At 47.4% G+C, this 22,767-nt stretch overlaps 2 protein-coding genes across 4 annotated transcripts in view; one reads left to right on the top strand and one right to left on the bottom strand.

Moving 5' to 3' along the window:
* Positions 1-1,872: 1,872 nt before the first annotated feature.
* DNAL1 (dynein axonemal light chain 1) lies at positions 1,873-20,203 on the top strand. Of its 2 annotated transcripts, none has more exons than XM_075614291.1 (8): positions 1,873-1,967; positions 9,381-9,422; positions 11,118-11,227; positions 13,187-13,242; positions 13,759-13,814; positions 14,455-14,581; positions 16,397-16,537; positions 17,579-20,203. In XM_075614291.1, exons 1-8 carry the CDS (start codon positions 1,965-1,967, stop codon positions 17,623-17,625), a joined length of 582 nt encoding a protein of 193 aa, XP_075470406.1. In that variant the 5' UTR covers positions 1,873-1,964; the 3' UTR covers positions 17,626-20,203. The 2 variants fall into 2 exon arrangements, with proteins under 2 accessions (XP_075470406.1, XP_075470407.1); XM_075614292.1 differs by having other exon boundaries at positions 1,965-2,025.
* The window catches only part of MIDEAS (mitotic deacetylase associated SANT domain protein), a 91,044-nt gene continuing 87,830 nt past the window's right edge, over positions 19,554-22,767 (bottom strand). For both annotated transcript variants that reach the window (XM_075614288.1, XM_075614287.1), the window contains exon 13: positions 19,554-21,370. In XM_075614288.1, coding sequence (XP_075470403.1) covers positions 21,130-21,370 — 241 coding nt within the window. In that variant the 3' untranslated portion in view covers positions 19,554-21,129. The remainder of the gene's footprint in view (positions 21,371-22,767) is intronic.

Below are 22,767 nucleotides of genomic sequence, written 5' to 3'. Positions count from 1 at the left end.
TGCGTCAGTCAGTGAGTGCGTGTGTACGTGCGTCAGTGAGTGCGTGTGTACGTGCGTCAGTCAGTGAGTGTGTGTACGTGCGTCAGTCAGTGAGTGAGTGTGTATGTGCGTCAGTCAGTGAGTGAGTGTGTGCAGCTGCAGTTGAGAGCCTGCAGGTCTCTGTCAGGTAGCAGCGGGAAGAGAGAGGAGAAGGCCGGGGCCAGGAATAGGTGCGGGGAGATCGGGATCAGCAGCAGCGGCGCCCACATCTCCTCAGCCATAAAGTTCATGTTCCCCATCCACTCCAGCTGCAGGTGGCCCCCACGGCCTCCCCGGGGCTCACCGCCCTCACCAGCATGCAGTACTGGAAGGAGCTCTGGCTCACCACGTTCACGGCCTCCGCGGTGAGCAGCAGCAGTTCGGCGCAGCCGCACCAGTGCAGGATCTCGGCTGTGAGTAAATGTTGAGCGGGGGAGGAGGAGGAGGGAAAGCCGTCGTCCTCATTCACCCGGCAGCGCAAGGAGGTCTCCGAGCTGTCCGTGAGCGTCGCCATGACTACCGCGCATGTCAGCGGGCGTGGGCAGCGGCGGCAGTTAGGAACGGCGGCGACGGACGTGTGGGAGGAATGGCATGTACAAGGGGGCTCTGTCTGAGTCACCAGCACGGCAGAGAGTGGGCCTGGTCCCAGGAGCCGGTCAGCGGGTTGCCCCGAATGCCGCCCGTGCGCATCTCCACCTGGGGGAAATTGCGGACGTTAGGAGCGGCCTTCAGCCGTGTAGGGGGAGCGGCGGCCATTAGGGTTGGGATGTCAGTGTTTGGGTCGGGCTGAGCCAGAACACAGCCCAGCCTCAACTGCCAGCACTGACGTCACATCCGTTTCATTTCTGTCTCCACAATCCATTTTTGCCCCAGTTCGAATGAGGTGCCACTAAACAAGTTTCACTTCAAAAACAGGACATCTGGTCAACCTATTATTACCTCATCTCATTCCGGCCTGGAAGACTTCTCCCGTGCTGCCCCCTTTCTCTGGAATTCCCTACCATGTACCATCAGACACTCCCCCAGCTTTCAGATGTTTAAAAACTCCTTGAAAACTCACCTTTTCAAGGAAGCCTACCTTGCCATATCTCTAACATCCGACTCTGGGTCAAACCGGAAGTGGTGGAAACCCAGACACTACAAGTTTTGCTATCCAGTCTCCGGGTTTACATTTCAAATCTCTACGCGAGGTGCGCAAACTGGGGGGGGGGGGGGGGGGGGGGTGGCGGTGGGAAAAGAGGACGGAGGACCGCAAGAGCGGTGCAGGGCGGCAGTTAGAGGAGTTGGATGGCGGGAGCAAAGCAGAACAGCCGGGAGGAGCGCGCCCTAGTGGTCCGACCTGGAAGTCTTCACTGACTCCTCGGCGGTATCTCACCCTGCATGGTCCTGTAAAATGGTTTGGCGTCGAGTTGCCATGAGAATGTGACGTCACAGCGCCATGCAGCATCATGTTGCCATGACTAACGAGACGCCCTGCGGCACCGCGTTGCTATGACAATGTGATAGCAGATATTTATGGTATTTTAATCTGGATATACAAGTATCTCTTTATTTCTATACAGCAAAGGAAATAAGGCTAAAAAAAAGTTTAACATTGTAACCAGCAGATAAGCGCTTCGTGACGTCAGGGAGAATTGTTGAAAGTTGTGATATATTTGAATAGAGCAAAATAGTGTTGGTCTAATGTAATGACCTCTCCAGCACTAAAGCGGTTAAAAAGTATTAGCCCCTAATGTACACATCCTCAGCCTCCAGGACCAACAAGACCACTACAGATAGAACTGCAGGGCAGTGTTTTGGTTTGCAACTTCCGGTCCGCTTTGCACTGAACTCTATGGTACCAGCCTCCTATCAACTTCCGCCCTCTCTCCAGCTCCCGGGAGACCGCGCATGCGCATTAAGCAAGATCTCCTAGCAACCAGAAGAGCGACTGTAGCAACGCCGACATGGTGAGAGCCCGGCCGGGGGGTCGCGATATAGAGCAGTGTATCAACGATAGCATGTTGTGTAAGCGCGACAGAAATGATAATAGGGAAATTACATTAATGTACCTGGGCTGGGAGGTGATATATACCGGGGCTGGGAGGTGACAGGTGGGGATATATATATATATCGGGGCTGGCAGGGGACAGGCGGGGATATATATACCGGGGCTGGGAGGGGACAGGCGGGGATATATATACCGGGGCTGGGAGGTGACAGGCGGGGATATATATACCGGGGCTGGGAGGTGACAGGCGTGGATATATATATACCGGGGCTGGCAGGGGACAGACGGGGATATATATACCGGGGCTGGCAGGGGACAGACGGGGATATATATACCGGGGCTGGGAGGTGACAAGTGGGGATATATATACCGGGGAAGGGAGGGGACAGGCGGGGATATATATACCGGGGCTGGGAGGGGACAGGCGGGGATATATATACCGGGGCTAGGAGGGGACAGGCGGGAATATATATACCGTGGCTGGCAGGGGACAGGCGGGGATATATATACCGGAGCTGGGAGGTGACAGGCGGGGATATATATACCGGGGCTATGAGGTGACAGGCGGGGATATATACGGGGGCTGGGAGGGGACAGGCGGGGATATATATACCGGGGCTGGGAGGTGACAGGCGGGGATATATATACCTGGGCAGGGAGGTGACAGGCGGGATATATATACCGGGACAGGCGGGGATATATATACCGGGGCTGGGAGGGGACAGGCGGGGATATATATACCGGGGCTGGGAGGGGACAGGCGGGGATATATATACCGGGGCTGGGAGGGGACAAGCGGGGATATATACCGGGGCTGGGAGGGGACAGGCGGGGATGTATATATACCGGGGCTGGGAGGGGACAGGCGGGGATGTATATATACCGGGGCTGGGAGGGGACAAGCGGGGATGTATATATACCGGGGCTGGGAGGTGACAGGCGGGGATATATATACCGGGGCTGGGAGGGGACAGGTGGGGATATATACCGGGGCAGGGAGGGGATATATACCGGGGCAGGGAGGGGACAGGCGGGGATGTATATACCGGGGCTGGGAGGGGACAGGCGGGGATATATATACCGGGGCTGGGAGGGGACAAGCGGGGATATATACCGGGGCTGGGAGGGGACAGGCGGGGATGTATATATACCTGGGGCTGGGAGGGGACAGGCGGGGATGTATATATACCGGGGCTGGGAGGGGACAGGCGGGGATGTATATATACCGGGGCTGGGAGGTGACAGGCGGGGATATATATACCGGGGCTGGGAGGGGACAGGTGGGGATATATACCGGGGCAGGGAGGGGATATATACCGGGGCAGGGAGGGGACAGGCGGGGATGTATATACCGGGGCTGGGAGGGGACAGGCGGGGATATATACCGGGGCTGGGAGGGGATATATACCGGAGCTGGGAGGTGACAGGTGGGGATATATACCAGGGGTGGGAGGGGACAGAAGGGGATATATACCGGGGCTGGGAGGGGACAGGCGGGGAAATATATACCGTGGCTGGCAGGGGACAGGCGGGGATATATATACCGGAGCTGGGAGGTGACAGGCGGGGATATATATGCTGGGACTGGCAGGGGACAGGCGGGGATATATATACCGGGGCTATGAGGTGACAGGCGGGGATATATATACCGGGGCTGGGAGGGGACAGGCGGGGATATATATACCGGGGCTAGGAGGGGACAGGCGTGAATATATATACCGTGGCTGGCAGGGGACAGGCGGGGATATATATACCGGAGCTGGGAGGTGACAGGCAGGGATATATATACTGGGACTGGCAGGGGACAGGCGGGGATATATATACCGGGGCTATGAGGTGACAGGCGGGGATATATATACCGGGGCTGGGAGGGGACAGGCGGGGATATATATACACCGGGGCTGGGAGGTGACAGGCGGGGATATATATACCTGGGCAGGGAGGTGACAGGCGGGATATATATACCGGGGCTGGTAGGGGACAGGCGGGGATATATATACCGGGGCTGGGAGGGGACAAGCGGGGATATATATCGGGGCTGGGAGGGGACAGGCGGGGATGTGTATATATATATCGGGGCTGGGAGGGGACAGGCGGGGATGTATATATACCGGGGCTGGGAGGTGACAGGCGGGGATATATATACCGGGGCTGGGAGGGGACAGGCGGGGATATATATACACCGGGGCTGGGAGGTGACAGGCGGGGATATATATACCTGGGCAGGGAGGTGACAGGCGGGATATATATACCGGGGCTGGTAGGGGACAGGCGGGGATATATATACCGGGGCTGGGAGGGGACAAGCGGGGATATATACCGGGGCTGGGAGGGGACAGGCGGGGATGTATATATACCGGGGCTGGGAGGGGACAGGCGGGGATGTATATATACCGGGGCTGGGAGGGGACAGGCGGGGATGTATATATACCGGGGCTGGGAGGTGACAGGCGGGGATATATATACCGGGGCTGGGAGGGGACAGGTGGGGATATATACCGGGGCAGGGAGGGGATATATACCGGGGCAGGGAGGGGACAGGCGGGGATGTATATACCGGGGCTGGGAGGGGACAGGCGGGGATATATACCGGGGCTGGGAGGGGACAGGTGGGGATATATACCGGGGCAGGGAGGGGATATATACCGGGGCAGGGAGGGGACAGGCGGGGATGTATATACCGGGGCTGGGAGGGGACAGGCGGGGATATATACCGGGGCTGGGAGGGGACAAGCGGGGATATATACCGGGGCTGGGAGGGGACAGGCGGGGATGTATATATACCGGGGCTGGGAGGTGACAGGTGGGGATATATATATATACCGGGGCTGGCAGGGGACAGGCGGGGATATATATACCGGGGCTGGGAGGGGACAGGCGGGGATATATATACCGGGGCTGGGAGGTGACAGGCGGGGATATATATACCGGGGCTGGGAGGTGACAGGCGGGGATATATATACCGGGGCTGGGAGGTGACAGGCGTGGATATATATATACCGGGGCTGGCAGGGGACAGACGGGGATATATATACCGGGGCTGGGAGGTGACAGGTGGGGATATATATACCGGGGAAGGGAGGGGACAGGCGGGGATATATATACCGGGGCTGGGAGGGGACAGGCGGGGATATATATACCGGGGCTAGGAGGGGACAGGCGGGAATATATATACCGTGGCTGGCAGGGGACAGGCGGGGATATATATACCGGAGCTGGGAGGTGACAGGCGGGGATATATATACTGGGACTGGCAGGGGACAGGCGGGGATATATATACCGGGGCTATGAGGTGACAGGCGGGGATATATATACGGGGGCTGGGAGGGGACAGGCGGGGATATATATACCGGGGCTGGGAGGTGACAGGCGGGGATATATATACCTGGGCAGGGAGGTGACAGGCGGGATATATATACCGGGACAGGCGGGGATATATATACCGGGGCTGGGAGGGGACAGGCGGGGATATATATACCGGGGCTGGGAGGGGACAGGCGGGGATATATATACCGGGGCTGGGAGGGGACAAGCGGGGATATATACCGGGGCTGGGAGGGGACAGGCGGGGATGTATATATACCGGGGCTGGGAGGGGACAGGCGGGGATGTATATATACCGGGGCTGGGAGGGGACAGGCGGGGATGTATATATACCGGGGCTGGGAGGTGACAGGCGGGGATGTATATATACCGGGGCTGGGAGGTGACAGGCGGGGATATATATACCGGGGCTGGGAGGGGACAGGTGGGGCTATATACCGGGGCAGGGAGGGGATATATACCGGGGCAGGGAGGGGACAGGCGGGGATGTATATACCGGGGCTGGGAGGGGACAGGCGGGGATATATATACCGGGGCTGGGAGGGGACAAGCGGGGATATATACCGGGGCTGGGAGGGGACAGGCGGGGATGTATATATACCGGGGCTGGGAGGGGACAGGCGGGGATGTATATATACCGGGGCTGGGAGGGGACAGGCGGGGATGTATATATACCGGGGCTGGGAGGTGACAGGCGGGGATATATATACCGGGGCTGGGAGGGGACAGGTGGGGATATATACCGGGGCAGGGAGGGGATATATACCGGGGCAGGGAGGGGACAGGCGGGGATGTATATACCGGGGCTGGGAGGGGACAGGCGGGGATATATACCGGGGCTGGGAGGGGATATATACCGGAGCTGGGAGGTGACAGGTGGGGATATATACCAGGGGTGGGAGGGGACAGAAGGGGATATATACCGGGGCTGGGAGGGGACAGGCGGGGAAATATATACCGTGGCTGGCAGGGGACAGGCGGAGATATATATACCGGAGCTGGGAGGTGACAGGCGGGGATATATATGCTGGGACTGGCAGGGGACAGGCGGGGATATATATACCGGGGCTATGAGGTGACAGGCGGGGATATATATACCGGGGCTGGGAGGGGACAGGCGGGGATATATATACCGGGGCTAGGAGGGGACAGGCGTGAATATATATACCGTGGCTGGCAGGGGACAGGCGGGGATATATATACCGGAGCTGGGAGGTGACAGGCAGGGATATATATACCGGGGCTGGGAGGGGACAGGCGGGGATGTATATATACCGGGGCTGGGAGGTGACAGGCGGGGATATATATACCGGGGCTGGGAGGGGACAGGTGGGGATATATACCGGGGCAGGGAGGGGATATATACCGGGGCAGGGAGGGGACAGGCGGGGATGTATATACCGGGGCTGGGAGGGGACAGGCGGGGATATATACCGGGGCTGGGAGGGGATATATACCGGAGCTGGGAGGTGACAGGTGGGGATATATACCAGGGGTGGGAGGGGACAGAAGGGGATATATACCGGGGCTGGGAGGGGACAGGCGGGGAAATATATACCGTGGCTGGCAGGGGACAGGCGGGGATATATATACCGGAGCTGGGAGGTGACAGGCGGGGATATATATGCTGGGACTGGCAGGGGACAGGCGGGGATATATATACCGGGGCTATGAGGTGACAGGCGGGGATATATATACCGGGGCTGGGAGGGGACAGGCGTGAATATATATACCGTGGCTGGCAGGGGACAGGCGGGGATATATATACCGGAGCTGGGAGGTGACAGGCAGGGATATATATACTGGGACTGGCAGGTGACAGGCGGGGATATATATACCGGGGCTGGGAGAGGACAGGCGGGGATATATATACACCGGGGCTGGGAGGTGACAGGCGGGGATATATATACCTGGGCAGGGAGGTGACAGGCGGGATATATATACCGGGGCTGGTAGGGGACAGGCGGGGATATATATACCGGGGCTGGGAAGGGACTAGCGGGGATATATACCGGGGCTGGGATGGGACAGGCGGGGATGTGTATATATACCGGGGCTGGGAGGGGACAGGCGGGGATGTATATATACCGGGGCTGGGAGGGGACAGGCGGGGATGTATATATACCGGGGCTGGGAGGTGACAGGCGGGGATATATATACCGGGGCTGGGAGGGGACAGGCGGGGATATATATACACCGGGGCTGGGAGGTGACAGGCGGGGATATATATACCTGGGCAGGGAGGTGACAGGCGGGATATATATACCGGGGCTGGTAGGGGACAGGCGGGGATATATATACCGGGGCTGGGAGGGGACAAGCGGGGATATATACCGGGGCTGGGAGGGGACAGGCGGGGATGTATATATACCGGGGCTGGGAGGGGACAGGCGGGGATGTATATATACCGGGGCTGGGAGGGGACAGGCGGGGATGTATATATACCGGGGCTGGGAGGGGACAGGCGGGGATGTATATATACCGGGGCTGGGAGGTGACAGGCGGGGATATATATACCGGGGCTGGGAGGGGACAGGTGGGGATATATACCGGGGCAGGGAGGGGATATATACCGGGGCAGGGAGGGGACAGGCGGGGATGTATATACCGGGGCTGGGAGGGGACAGGCGGGGATATATACCGGGGCTGGGAGGGGATATATACCGGAGCTGGGAGGTGACAGGTGGGGATATATACCAGGGGTGGGAGGGGACAGAAGGGGATATATACCGGGGCTGGGAGGGGACAGGCGGGGAAATATATACCGGGGCTGGGAGGTGACAGGCGGGGATATATACCAGGGGTGGGAGGGGACAGGCGGGGATATATACCGGGGCTGGGAGGGGACAGGCGGGGATATATATACCGGGGCTGGGAGGGGACAGGCGGGGATATATATACCGGGGCTGGGAGGGGACAGGCGGGGATATATATACCGGAGCTGGGAGGGGACAGGTGGGGATATATATACCGGGGCTGGGAGGTGACAGGCGGGGATATATACCGGGGCTGGGAGGTGGCAGGCGGGGATATATATATCGGGGCTGGGAGGTGAAAGGCGGGGATATATATATCGGGGCTGGGAGGGGACAGGCAGGGATATATACCGGGGCTGGGAGGGGACAGGCAGGGATATATATACCGGGGCTGGGAGGGGACAGGCAGGGATATATACTGGGGCTGGGAGTGGACAGGCAGGGATATATATACCGGGGCTGGGAGGGGACAGGCGGGGATATATACTGGGGCTGGGAGGGGACAGGCGGGGATATATATACCAGGGCTGGGAGGGGACAGGCGGGGATATATATACCTGGACTGGGAGGTGACAGGCGGGGATATATATACCGGGGCTGGGAGGTGACAGGCGGGGATATATATACCGGGGCTTAACAGGCAGAGCACAGCACATGTACAAACAGGGTGTACATTTCCTTAGGAACTTCACATCAAGCCAAACCGGTGACACAGGTGTTTAAATGCATTAGCAGCGGAACCTTTAAATACTTGTGTCTGTATTTCAAAAGATGTCTATCCCAATCCTGGAGCTGCCATGAAAATATAAGTCAGTCTTTTGGTTGTGTTTGAGCTCCCTGGCCTAAAAATGTGTTCCTTCCCTGTACAAACTTTAAATTGAGAGAGATCTTACATGGTAAAGATATTTGTTAAACAAGTAAGCTTTGCTATTTGATTATAATTACATTAAAGCGCTTGCTTTCTTGTCTGCCGTGTAATAGGCTAGATAACATACTATTTTCATTTACATTCATTAGTAAAGAGTGACACCCTGTGTGCCGATTTGCATGTCATAACCCAGAATCCCCGGCTGCAGTGGAAGCACTGTATGCTGAGAGATAATGGGGAGAGACAGGGTTGCATACCTGTCTGAGACATGTGAATGCACCACAAGTGGTATTTTTATTTACTGTACAGTGGAGAGATTTTGTCACTTTTTTTTACCCACCATAACTTGTTTTGTGTCCATATACATTGTGATATTTGCCTACTCTGTAATAACCAACACTCGTCGGTCTTTTCTTTGTTTTAGGCGGCTAAAGCAACAACTATTAAAGAGGCTCTAGCCAAGTGGGTAAGTTGTATCTCTGCTTTCATTACCTTAATAGAAAATCAGCTGCGAATTTAATAGTGCATGGAAGCACTTATTTCAGAGTGGCTGACTTTAACTTTACATAATAAATACACCAGTACATTCAGTACAGAGACAGTGTTGCTGAAGGTATATACTGTATATTCCATTTTGCACTCATTATGGAACTCCTGTTGCAAACTGCAATGTTTGAAGGTTTTAGGCGTTCTTTAAAATGTCCTATTCGAGACATCTTAACTGAGCAAAACACTTGCAAATTTGTGAACTTTGGACAAGAGAAAAAAAACTGGCAAATTTTGCCGGCGATCATAAAACGTCTTATTCGGGGATCACATTTCACCCGTGTTTGCAAATATTGAACCGTTAGCCAGCTTTTGCCATAATTTTTGTAAAACTCTAACCTCTGTAATGCTGTCAACCTTTTATTTATACTAATAGAGGATCTGCAGCTACAGTACTACAGTATATGTCTGCGTTGTTAGAATAATTGTGATTAAGTATCTGCTACAGGGGTGGTCAACGCCAGTCCTCTCGGGCCAACAACAGGATATCTCTGCTTCAGCGACTGCCACTGATTGAGCCACTTGGGCGGAAGCAGGGATATCCTTAAAACCTCACCTGTTGGTGGCCCTTGAGGACTGGAGTTGGCCGCTCCTGTAGCTAACTTAACAAGAGTGTTCAACTTTACCCGACTGTCATTGTGGCCACAGTAATACTAAATAGTGCAGCCACATTTGTGTAGACAATCGGCTTGCAGGTCACTACATGTAGCAGTTTGCCAGCATATGGCTACGCTAGTATAGAGGATCTTAGCTGCAGGATCTTTTTTCTCTTTTTTCCCCCCCCCTTCCCAGTTTTAAAATTAATCACTGTGCCGTTATCAATCACTGCAAATATAATGTTATCTTTATTAATGAAAGTTAAGTTGTAAGCGTCCCATTTTCCAAATCTGTTATGAGGGAGTTTAGTGCCAATCTTTTGTTTTATTTGTAGTGTTTATGACCCATGCTGATATACCTTTTGTGCACCTCCCTCCCTACAAGTTACACTTTGATTATGCGGAGTATGAGTGTTTCTTGTGTCTAGTTTAACATTTATTTATGTTGGAGAAAGATAATGCAAAGTTAGCTTTTATGACTCAAAACAATATTTGTAAAAACTTTGAGTGTGGAGTTTTTCAACATAGTAGCAAACTGAACTGAGGCAACATCAATCTCTAATTCTGGCATTATATTTATTAACAATTCACCAACACAATATTTAGTAGTGTAGGAAAAAGGTGTTTTGTGGACTTTAGTAGCTTTAATATGCCCTAAATGATGTCCTTTCATAATTATGTTTGCGGTGGTCTCTTAATTTGTATGCAACTTAACACATAATGGGTTAATTTTCATAATAATAACCTAAAAAATATAACTCATCTCCTGTTTGCAAAATTCTATTGCTCTTCAGAAGTAATTATTCCCGAAAGCTAATAGTGGATTAGTACACATTACCTTTATTGTCAAATTCCTACATTTTCCAGAAGCAAACAGCCATTTAGGACAAAAAAAGTAAAAGAAAAGATGAATTGTAGCGATTTGTATATAACTTTAAATATTGTCCTTTGATGGTGAAGTAAAGTTGGGTGTCCACCTGATCATGCATCTCTCTAACTTCTCTTGATCTGTGTTGCAGGAAGAAAAGGCAGGACTGAAAGCAGCAGAAGCCAAGGAGGTGAAACTGTACGCTCAGATCCCACCGATTGAGAAGATGGATGCGTCCTTGTCCACGCTGGTTAATTGCGAGTAAGATCCATAAAGGAACGGCTTTCTCTCTCGTCTTATCTTTAATAGACAGATAACGCAGCAAGAAGGAGGCAGTGCTGCACTGCAAATTGTTCCTGGGCCATAGAGTGACTAAGTTTTGATGTCATACCCCATATAAAATGATTTCCATAGTATTCTTTCATGGGATAACCCTCTTCAAAAGCAACATTGTCTTGATATGCTCTCACTGCAACCTCAAATGCTGATTATTTTGTGGTGAGGACTGTGGAGAAATGGGTGCTCATTATTTGCTATATACTGGTGATATACTTGATGGACTTTAATTGAGTCACTGTAAGAATTAGTTCCAGATGAAGAGCAAGCGCTTTTTATTACACAAAGGTTGCCTCAGGTAAAGAGGGCAAGGTCAGAGAACCTGAGATATCATCTGTGTATACCTTGGAGTACGAATTAACAGGCATCACAACATAATTGCATAATTGTGACCTTAAATATCCGAGGAACTAAGGATTTGTGAAACAAAACATTTAATTAGTACCTCCTAACTTAAAAAAAAAAAATATATATATATATAGTGACAAAAACCCTCCACATAAATATATATGCCACGCTGGATACAACTAATGTGTGTGTGTGTATATATATATATATATATATATATATATATATATATATATATACATATATATATATCTCCCTCTCCCTCTCCCTCTCCATATATATATCTCTAACTCTCTCTCTCTCTCTCTCTCTCTCTCTCTCTCTCTCTCTCTCTCTCTCTCTCTCTCTCTCTCTCTCTCTCTCTCTCTCTCTCTCTCTCTCTCTCTCTCTCTCTCTCTCTCTCTCTCTCTCTCTCTCTCTCTCTCTCTCTCTCTCTCTCTCTCTCTCTCTCTCTCTCTCATTATATATATATATATATATATATATATATATATATATACTCTATCAATCAAACACAAAAAAAATATATACACATAAGTTGTATCCAGCGTAACATATGCGATCTAGCAGATCTTAAAGGTTATTAATGAAACTTTACTCTTTGTTTTCACCCATCCCTGTAACGCCTTGGTGTCTCTTGTCCCCTTTTCCCGCCTTACACGCTCCTCCATCATGCCCTGCTCCTCTTTGCACTCTCTCCTCCCCTCTCTTTGCTCTCCCTGCCTTAGGCTACAGCCCCAGTGCTCACTGCTGCACACGGGCCTGGCGGCACATGCACAGATTACAGCCGCGATCTGCGCTCTGTAGGGGAGCGATGGGATGCGCGGAGGCGTGGCCATGGCAGGGCATATCTGCCCTTCCATTGGCTCCCCGCCGAGCACGTGACCGCATCGTGGCATGGGAAGACAAAATTCTTGTCTTCCCTGCCGGCGCGCCATCATGAGAGGGGAGCGCACACAGAAGGAGCTGCTGGGGCCTGCCTGACTAGAGGTGAGTGCCTGATGTGCGGCATGCACGCTATCGTGATCACTGGGGACCCTGCCTTACTGTGTCTGATCCTCCTGTGCACACTACACTCCCTCCTCCTACTCATCTCATCTGTCTCCTCCTCTCCTTGCTGTCTCTCTCCTCCTCTCCTTGCTGTCTCTCTCCGTCTCCTCCTCTCCTTGCTGGCTCTCGCCGTCTCCTCTCCTCGCTGTCTCTCTCTGTCACCCCTCCCCTCCTTGCTGTCTCCCCTAACACATGGAAACTCCCATTGACTTGAAAGAGTACCGTGTGTTAGTGCGCGATTGGCACTAACGCACTTTAGTGCTTCCCATGCAGGAGAGCGGAAGCAGATCATGTATTAATATTGTATCATAGCATTAAATAAACTAAGGTTTACGACCTGATGAAAATATTGAAACAGGCTTAGTACAATTATCTCCGTAGCAATTTCCTCCTAATGGGGAATGCATCTTGTAAAGTATCATGCGGTGGGTTATATGAAGGTAACACGACTAATAATCATGAACTGAATGAATCATCTCTTCCCAGGAAGCTATCCCTTTCCACCAACTGCATTGAGAAAATAGCCAACCTGAATGGACTGAGTAAGTACTCCTGCCACAAACATATGGATCCCAATACAGCAGGAGTGGCCGACTCCAGTCCTCAAGGGCCACCAACAGGCCAGATTTTAAGGATAACCTGCTTCAGCACAAGTGGCTCAATCAGTGAATCCGTCAATGTGGAGTTGTTTGGATTATTCTCTGAAAGTCTTGCTCCCACCTTACATTCAGCTACTTGTTTGTCAGGGGAAATAACCCTCTTTGTAAGGAATCAACATGTTTTCTATAAGAAAGCAGAGACTTAAAGGCTTTGTGGAAGCTTTTAAGGTGGCTGTAATAGAGACTACATTTATATGTCTGTGTTATGTTTTGCCTTTCCATAAGATCATGGGGTAATTCTAAATACTCCGAAGTGGCAGTTCAGGCCATTTTAGGCCAAAAACCCCAGTGACGGCAATGGGGGTTTTCAGCTGAAAACGTCCTGAATGATTACTTCAGACTAAATAGAATTGCCCCTAATGTTTTCTTGCCATAGCCAAACAATAATGTCTATTTCAGAAAATCTCAGGATCCTGTCTTTGGGAAGAAACAACATCAAGAATTTAAACGGTTTGGTAAGTCTTTCTTCAGATCTGATTGTTTGAAAAATAGCTTGCATGCGATTGCAGTATAAACATAATACTGAACTTGTTACAACCACAGGGACTAAAATAATGAATGAATCTCTTTTTTTTTTTTTTTTTGTGAATAATGCAGGATCGGACAGCAATCATATGCTGATCCAGCCATCGGCAAAGAGAAATATTTGAATGTTAATGAAACAAAATGTTTTGGCAGTTTTTAAAGAGAGACACTTAAAGAAAATAAGCATATTAATGGGCCACTTGTACCTTTTGTCTGTCATCTTGTGTTGAGACTATCAGCTGTGATATTTTGTAGAGCTTTTCTGTGGAGGCTCATGTCCAGGAACCCTTATCGCCCTTCTGTTTGTGTCACTATGACACCCATGAGGGGAGACACAGTACCATTAAGGTGGGACAGGTTTAAGTTTAAAGGACACTCTAGTTCCCTACAATGTATGTGTCACTAAATAAAAGCGTGGGAGGAGGACAAAGGTTTTTGGTTCCTTCTGTTTGTGTCATTCTTCTGTCCTGAGGAGTAAGAGCTCCATTCTGTATTATTCTCAGAAGAACAGAGGGGAAGTTTTGTTTGTCCACTTGATATGCCACGTACTAAAATGTTGCTTTCTCTTAGGAAGCTGTTGGAGAAATTTTAGAAGAATTATGGATCTCTTACAACCTGATTGAGAAGCTGAAAGGGATTCATGTCATGAAGAAGCTAAAGGTTCTTTATATGTCCAACAATGTGGTGAAAGATTGGGGTACGCAACTTTTTAAACTTCAAGCCTTCCAACTATAAATGAGATGGGGATCTGAGCAAGGTAGACTTTTATTAATCAGTAATGGACCGCATGTGTGGCCTTTAAGCCCTCAAAAGTGCCCCACACCGCCCCTCTCTCCCCTGTGCACAGGGACTTTGCTGCCACTGGTAGGAGCTTCTCCCCTCCGGTCGGCTAATGCCGGTGAGCTGATGAATCCTGTCCTGCTCCTCCTCTTCTCGCACGGGAGTGGGCAATGCACTGTCATTGAGCAGCTCAGGGAGACGCTCTGTGGCAGCCTGCCCACTACCCTGGGGGAAGCGGGAGAGCAGGCTGCTGGGAAGGCAGCTGTTGGGGGCCGCAGGTGAAGCCCTCGCCGGTTGCCTGTTACTCACCAATGCTATAAATGAACATCTTTAGATTTGTATACACAGGGTTACAGTTGTTGTTCCCAAGTAGATATAAAGAAATATAATAATTATAATTCTCGCACCTCCCCTATAGGGGGATAATGTGGGTCTCATCATTACCATTACATGGTTAATATTGTAGTCGGTGTTATCTTGAGGGGACTGTCCCTACAGTGTGGAGGTTGTGTTGATAAATAGCCATTTCTTTTTTTGTTTTGGTATGCAATTACTGTGCACTATAGAACTGTATAATAATAGCATAAGGCATGTAAAGCAGCACTCCAGGCGTCTTTAAAAAAATAAAAAGAAGTTTGCAGCAGGGGGTCTCTAGAGCTGATCCCTGTTAATTTCAGCTCCGGGGACCCCCTGCTTCCAGAGATACCTCTTAAAGGGGTGCCAGTAGCAGATGGGGGCTATAAATGGCGGCTTTAAATGCCTCGCGTCGTCCAATAGGAAGCTGTGACGTTATGGCTTCCTATTAGCCCACGTGACTTGGCAGTAAGATACCAGCACCCCCTTCCGAGGTAGGTATCTCGGGAAGCAGGGTGTCCCCGGGGCTCCGGAGACTGCATGCTACCAAACCAATTTAACAACAAATAAAGGGTCGCTAGAAGTGGTCCATGTAAGGGCTGGTTCACTGTCCATTGATAACACATCACTTTGTGTAGCTGATATAGTACCTCAGGGTAATATCACAGGGGGATTATTTAAGTTCTGAGTACCTTGTTTCATAAACAACATAAAAGCTTTCCGAGGTCATGATAAAAACAATAATTTTTCCTATATTTTTACGAGGATCCTACAGGGACCAAAACTAGTTGTGGTTTTTATATACAGCGTGGGAAGTTTTGCTTCACACCTTGAATGATTGAATTGATAGGAACATGGAAATTGTCCCCCCATGAGCTGCACATATTACTCACTAGCCGTACAGAACTCCGCTAAGTGGCGTTTTCATTTCTTTAGCACTATCCAAAATCAGTGTTCCATGGAAAGTACTTCACTTTTATTCCCTCATGTTATTTAAATAGAAAAGGCCTTTTTTTTTTTTTTTTAAAGAATAAATTCCTCTTTCCAATAGAAAGAACATTCCCCACCCAGGGACTTTATTTTGTGGTAGAAAATCCCTGCTGTACTAGATACAACATGGCAGAATAGATTTGAATGAAGATTTCATTCCAGTCTGATGGTGTGCCTTCTTGGAAGGGGAAACAGTGAAAATTAGACAGGCAGGGTATTTTTAGGCAATAAACAGCAGCGGTAATGATAGAATGACAATCCTAAACATTACACCTTGAGGGTATCCATATGTCTCTTCTAGAGTTCACATGAAGTTATAGCGTGTTTTGGTTGTCGCATGAAGAGTTATAGTGTGTTTGGGCTGTCACATGGCTGTGTTTGGTTCCAGCTGAGTTTGGGAAGCTGGCTGAGCTGCCATCACTGGAGGACCTTGTGTTTTTGGGGAATCCACTGGAGGAGAAACACAGCGCTGAGGGAAACTGGATGGAAGAGGCAACCAGACGTCTTCCTAGGCTGAAAAAACTGGATGGTGAGTTTTGGGAGCAGCGGACCTGGTAGTGAGAGTCGTGGGATGTTTTAAAGGTGCAGACTCCCATAGCAACATATTTATAATAAAGTAGCAGAATTACCTGGCGTTGTCTTGGGGAGCAGGAGGGGATTCAAAGTAAGGAGGGATCAAAATATACTGTATATATATTTTTAATTTCTAATAATAGTTTAGCTAAAACTTCGCCAATCTAAAAACCCATACTATTAAAATAAAAACTAATTACCCCTAACTATATTCTAACCAATTGCCTCCTATTAAGTCAAGAATATAGTTAAGACTGGCAAGAAAAGTGCAAAAAGACTGCACTAAAGTCAATATTTCAAAATAAAAGCTCTTTATTAACACGCTGGTGTTTCATTTGCACTTTGCAGTGGAACTTAAGTACGAAGCGTGGGGCATCTAGCTAAAATCAAGAAAACCGTTTAGAACCAGAAGTATTGAACCGATACTTTGTGGACCAATTATGTCTCCTCCAAATTTGAGGTTAATCGAACAATTCCCTGAGAAGCTAGAATGGAAAAAAAAAAGTTTGCACGAACATTTTTTCGGGGGCTACACAAAGGTATGACCCAAACATACCAAAAGCCCACCTCCGCTCTTCCTTCTGATCCGATTTGATAGCATGCCAAGTATGGTGGCTCTAGGAGTAAGCGTGTGGATTTGTATAGCCGGACAAACCAACAAACTTTCTGAATTTATAGTATAAATGGAATTCACCTATGTAACATCTTAAATGACATCAATACATAGGTATGTTTAATATCTTCTGAAATAAATCATTGAAAGCTTAACGTCTATAAGCACAAGTAACACCTTTACATTTCTATCGCAATTTAAGATGTGTTTAATCACTTCTGAAATGTAACTCTGTAAACATACCTTCATTTAAACAAATATCACAGAGAATATTGTCTTGTTCAGAAACGGTTCTTCTAGCACCCAAGAAACCAGTCTGTTTAGAATGTGCTTGCAGGAACACAAAACTGATATTTATGTCTATCATATTTGCTTTTCTTTCAGGAACTCCAGTCATTAAACAGGAGGAAGAAGAGGAAGGAGATATCTAATTTTTTTTGTGTGGGTTTCTTTATCCTTTTAAATTATTTAAGCAGCTGTAGATAAATAAGAATCCTCTTTGTATAAATGTTATTTGTTCATAAAAAAAAATGTTGCTAATTTTTTTATCTTTTAAAAGTATTATTACTAAATCACACCTTATTTTAACCACAATGTGTAGGAATCCTGACTACAGTAAGCGGCTTCTGCGAGTATTTGAGGGATTGTGTCTGTAGGAGATGCATGAAATGTAATATACTCATCTTTTGAAGTTGAGACATTTCTTACTAGGTTTAAGCTTCCTGAGGATGAACAAAAAGGCAGAAGCAATGTCCGCGAATGTAGAAATCCTTAACAGGCCATGTACAGGAATTGTTTTCTGGCTATATAATGCTTCCCAAATGATATGCTAACCAAACTGAAACAGAATTGACCCCCCGCCCCCACCCCCTGACCGGTTGAGGACTGGAGTCGAGCACCACTCATCTCGGTGACAATATGTCCGGGTCAAAGCGTGATGCTTGATATAGCGCCCGATCTGGCGGGAACTCCCATTAAACGTTTGCCAGTTACTGCCAGATTAGCCGCAATATCCCGCATCGCGTCTGGACTCGTGGACATAGTTTTATACATATGCCCCAAAGGGCTGGTTTCACTAAATCATATGCAAAAGCCCTACTTAGTGAATCTAGCCCAAAGTCCTGTTTGCAGTGTATTATTGAAATACAAAACTCAGTGAATGCATCAGTTCCTTTGCTGAAATGAAGCCTTAATGCCATCTTACAACTTAGTTATACATCTTATATTCGTGAGCATTTAACACAAAGTAACCCTGCAGGGACAGGCTCAATGTCTTGTTTCCTTCTGTATATTTTTCATGTACGGCAGGAACAAACTGACGGTAATATGTTAGAAAAGTATTTCTTTAAAGTATAGATATTTTGAAAAAAAAATGTAAAACGTTCCCGTCTTTTCATTCACAACCGGGACCCTGAAGGAAGCTTCAATCTTGCTCTCGCCTTCCGGCGGATAATCAGATTTCTATACAGTCACAGAACCAGCCAGAAAAGATAAGACTGTTATAATCTAAAACCATTTCCATAATAACTTTTTTAAATAATATATATATTTATACTTGTCTGATATTTCTGATATTTTTAATACATCAGCTGGCATTAGTTCAGTTTTGTGGGGTAGCAGGTTAAAAACAAGTGCTACTCATACAAACCCTTTAGAATTGGGTGACGTTACCGTGTTTGGAATACCTTTTTTCTTATTTCAATTCCAAGATTCATATCATGCTGTGCCATTCAAAAAGCCCTTTTCCACAGCGATTCTCCTCTCCTGTTCAACCAGGAGAGGATTTTACTGGAGTTGGTCTCCTCTCATATTCAATGTGGCAACACCACTTACCTCTGCCAGAGAAGACAGGAGTCCCATTCATTTGAATGGAGCCGATATTGGCAGCATATTAAATATCAGTCATATAGGTAATGATATTGCAGCCTATTTGAGTAAATAGCTGCTGTGATTATTATGGAGTATTTGGATAAAACAATCCCATATATTTTAATAGTGCTTTGATTTTCATTGCTTTTTGTAGGGATTTGTGCCCTGTTAATACAGTAAACTAAAGCACTTTTAAAATTATACAAGGTAAATTCTAGAAATGAATCAATTTTTAAAGTCTGAAATCACAGGCAGCCACACTACTGTAAATAAACAATAGGAAAAGTCACAGCGCACATAGCAAATCTGCAGTAAGATATGGATTTTAACATGGAATTGGAGAACTCCTGCTGTGAGGTGTATGCATGGCAATTATTTTCTTAGTGCCATGCAAGTAACAAACCCAGGTTCTGAGAAGAAGCTTATAGTGCAATCTGGAATCAACTATTTATGCACGGTGACTGTATTACAAAAGAGACAACATGAAAAGTCCTGATCATGAAGACTTTTTTTTTTTTATAGTAGCCATAAAAAAATAATTCTTGTAATATAACAAATAAAATGCAATCAAGCAGCACACAGTATGCAGATCTGAATTCTGTCATTGTTTCCTGCACTCACTTCATTATGTAAAGGGCAGACGTAGAATTGGATGCAATGTGGTGTGGGATTGACATTTACCTTTTAAATAAAAGGTAAGTCATCACATCCCCTGTGGTTCTGTCCATGAGAATTTTGTGGGACACTAACTTACAGTAGGCAGTAGTGTCTACTGTATATTAGAGCTCACTGGTGCTGGATGACTATACATCGCTAGGAGTTACAGGCCTCCCAGCAATATAAGGGTGAAGCCCTCGGAAACTGGCTGAGCAGATAAGTCATAAATACTTAAAAAAAAAAAAATACTATCGCTTGTGAAAGTCTCACATTTGGTTAGAACTAATCTGTTAGAATACTGTATTTCAGAGGCAAGTTGTCACATTTACTACCTATTAAACTTTCAATTCATGCTGTTATGACAAGATTATACAAATTAAGAACATAAGGCAATATTAAGACAGGGTATTGGTCACTTGCATTATCCAAACCCTCCGTATACACAGATTGTCTCCGAAGCATAAAAAGATCATTTTTTTTTTTTTTACAAAACAGAAAAATATATATATATTTATATATCTATATATATTGTATGTACAAGTTATTTTTTGCATTGTCTTTAATTTTATTCTGTCCATTATGGCTGCATGTACACAGAATCCGCTAATAAGAAATCATATTTTATAAGGATGCAGATTGACTAGTTTTCTGCAAGTTACATGCAGTCAACTAAAAACCTGAATGTTTTTTTTTTTTTTTTTTTAAAGAATAACCCATTTTTTTACAGAATTAGGCAATCTTTTGTGGCAAATAGGTGTTAGGCTGGGCTTATAGTGACGGCGATGCAACGTTGCGGCAAAACAAATGTATTGCCGCCGTCGCGTGCGCTTATAGTAGAAGTGTCGCGGCGGCTTGGTCGCGATTGCTGGAAGCCAAGTCAATTTTTCCAGCGACTGCAGCGCGACTTCGCTGTTGCCGGCGACGGCACTTTAAGCACAGCCTTAAATCATTTAAAACTGGATGCAGGAAACCACCATGGGATCTGCTGTAAAACCCCACACTGGATTCACTGTGGGACGTATTAAGCACAAGGAAACATTACGATAACCAATAATCAGAGAAATATGACCAAGGCAGGTCCTAGAAGAATTGCTTTTTCCAAGTGTAATCTTCTCCTTCCACCAGAACCACGGACATGAGTTCTGATCTCAGGATTTTGTTCATGGGTTGATAATCTTAACCAGCACAGGTAGAATACAAAATATTGGTTTCCTCTCCAAAATAGTTTGTAGATCCTAGATTGTTTTCCCAATAAATATTCATATTTATAAAGTCCCAAGTCCACTAAAACAGCTCACGACGTTTGATCCTTGTAGGGAAAGTTCTTTACACTGAAAAATGCCAAATGTCAGGAGGGAAAGAAAGTGAGGATCCAGCCTCACTACTCCGGCATACTGAGTGCTCCCTTGTTATATCTCTCCATCATCTGAACTGTCACAGCTCTCACTGCTGCTACTGTCACTGCTGCTCCCGCTGCTCCCACTGTCACTGCTCTCATCATACCTCACTCTCGCATGTAAAGCGGCTTCAGCTTGTGCTGCTGCTGCCGCCGCAACCTCATTTTGTTTCTGCTTCTGAGCTGCAGCCTTTTTCTCCTGCTCAGCGTGACTCTTCATGTGCGCGCTACGGCTTTTCACTTTCAGGAACACCCTGAATGATTAGAAAGACACAATGTTAACCCTCCGAGTCCAGCTCTCGTGCCAGCACAAAATAATTAAGCTAAACCAGCAGTCCCCCCCCCCCCCATGACGCCTAGGAGTTTAACTCGAATCATGTTAGTACCTTGCCCCGAGAATGTCCTTCTTTACAATGGAAAATATATTGGTGAGACAGCACAACCTCTGAGATTAAGTAAATAAAGATATACAGTGATATAGGTGCAATGGGAACAAATGAGGGACCAAAATGCCCTCTGAATAATGGTAACAAAGGTAGTTCCCAGCACTCAACGAAACAACCAGGTAAATAAAAGACAGTCAAAGGCATGAGTTAGTTATAGCAATAATAGGAAGTTCTTTACTAGTGAAAAATACAAAAGTTGTGTACAGAAACATGTAAATATCAAGTTATGGTATAAATAGAACAGGCGATACTGATATCACTAGAACCATAGGGAAACAGATCTCCAAAAAGGGGGGAAATATGTAAAGAAATATACTGTACACTACTATATACAATCTGATACTTATCCACCAGGTAGGATCAGGGAGATGAAACTTGCAGTGCACTACCAGCCGTCAATGACGAAATAGAGATGTGTGCTCCATTAAAATTCGAGTTTGAGAACATGGCAAAAACACACAGGGTTAATCAGTAACACCTATGCGTTTCGCTCATACGGGTTTGATAAAGCTGGAACTGTACTGCAACAGTAATTCTTTCTTGCAACCACATTGCAGATCATGCACACACACAGTAGGAGTTTCCCCAGATATCCAGAAAAGGGGGTGACAACCTGAGAGTACGCGAGCTGATCACTTTGGAATATATTCCCCTTGTATTTGTCTGGATTGAAGGCTTTCTTCTGCTACTGGGTTTGAATTTTCCCATGAAAGATATGTATTGCGCCATTATACCAGACTGAACCAATGGCTTTATTTTTCACCCCTCCTAACCTCTGAGCGCAATGTCCCTATGGACTGTTTACTAAAGGATCAGGTGAAACTTCCAAATCAGGATAAGATGAGGGATGCAAGCACTAAAGAAAACTGATTCTGTGTGGAAAAGGCTAACTGAAGATCCCAGGAAAGGGAGGGGACAATAAAGGCACTTTTACCCTACGATTTTATTGTATTTACTAAAAAGCCTCCCAGCTTACAAAAATAAATAAAAACCAATGCAAAAGAATTGCTAATTTAAAAAATATATATCTTTGCTTCCTCCGACACAATTGCCAAGTGATAAAGTGATGGTTCTAACAAGACCAGATCATTTGTTAAAGATTTTAACAAAATGCAGTGGCACACGGACACAGATAAGAGCTCGATTAATACTGTATCTGCAAAAGAAACCCCCTTAAAAGGGCAATTCCCGTGTCGGCCAGTTCA

The sequence above is a fragment of the Ascaphus truei genome, chromosome 9 (genome assembly GCF_040206685.1).
Source record: "Ascaphus truei isolate aAscTru1 chromosome 9, aAscTru1.hap1, whole genome shotgun sequence".
Classification (NCBI taxonomy): domain Eukaryota; kingdom Metazoa; phylum Chordata; class Amphibia; order Anura; family Ascaphidae; genus Ascaphus; species Ascaphus truei.
The sequence above is the reverse complement of the archived record's forward strand: the minus strand, read 5'-3'. Positions and strand labels throughout refer to the sequence as shown.

What these genes read in the sequence shown, in the direction of transcription:
- DNAL1 (XM_075614291.1), top strand. An exon ending in CAATGTGGTGAAAGATTGGG is followed by an intron (nt 14,582 to 16,396) that starts GTACGCAACTTT and finishes GTTTGGTTCCAG; the next exon opens with CTGAGTTTGGGAAGCTGGCT. An exon ending in TAGGCTGAAAAAACTGGATG is followed by an intron (nt 16,538 to 17,578) that starts GTGAGTTTTGGG and finishes CTTTTCTTTCAG; the next exon opens with GAACTCCAGTCATTAAACAG.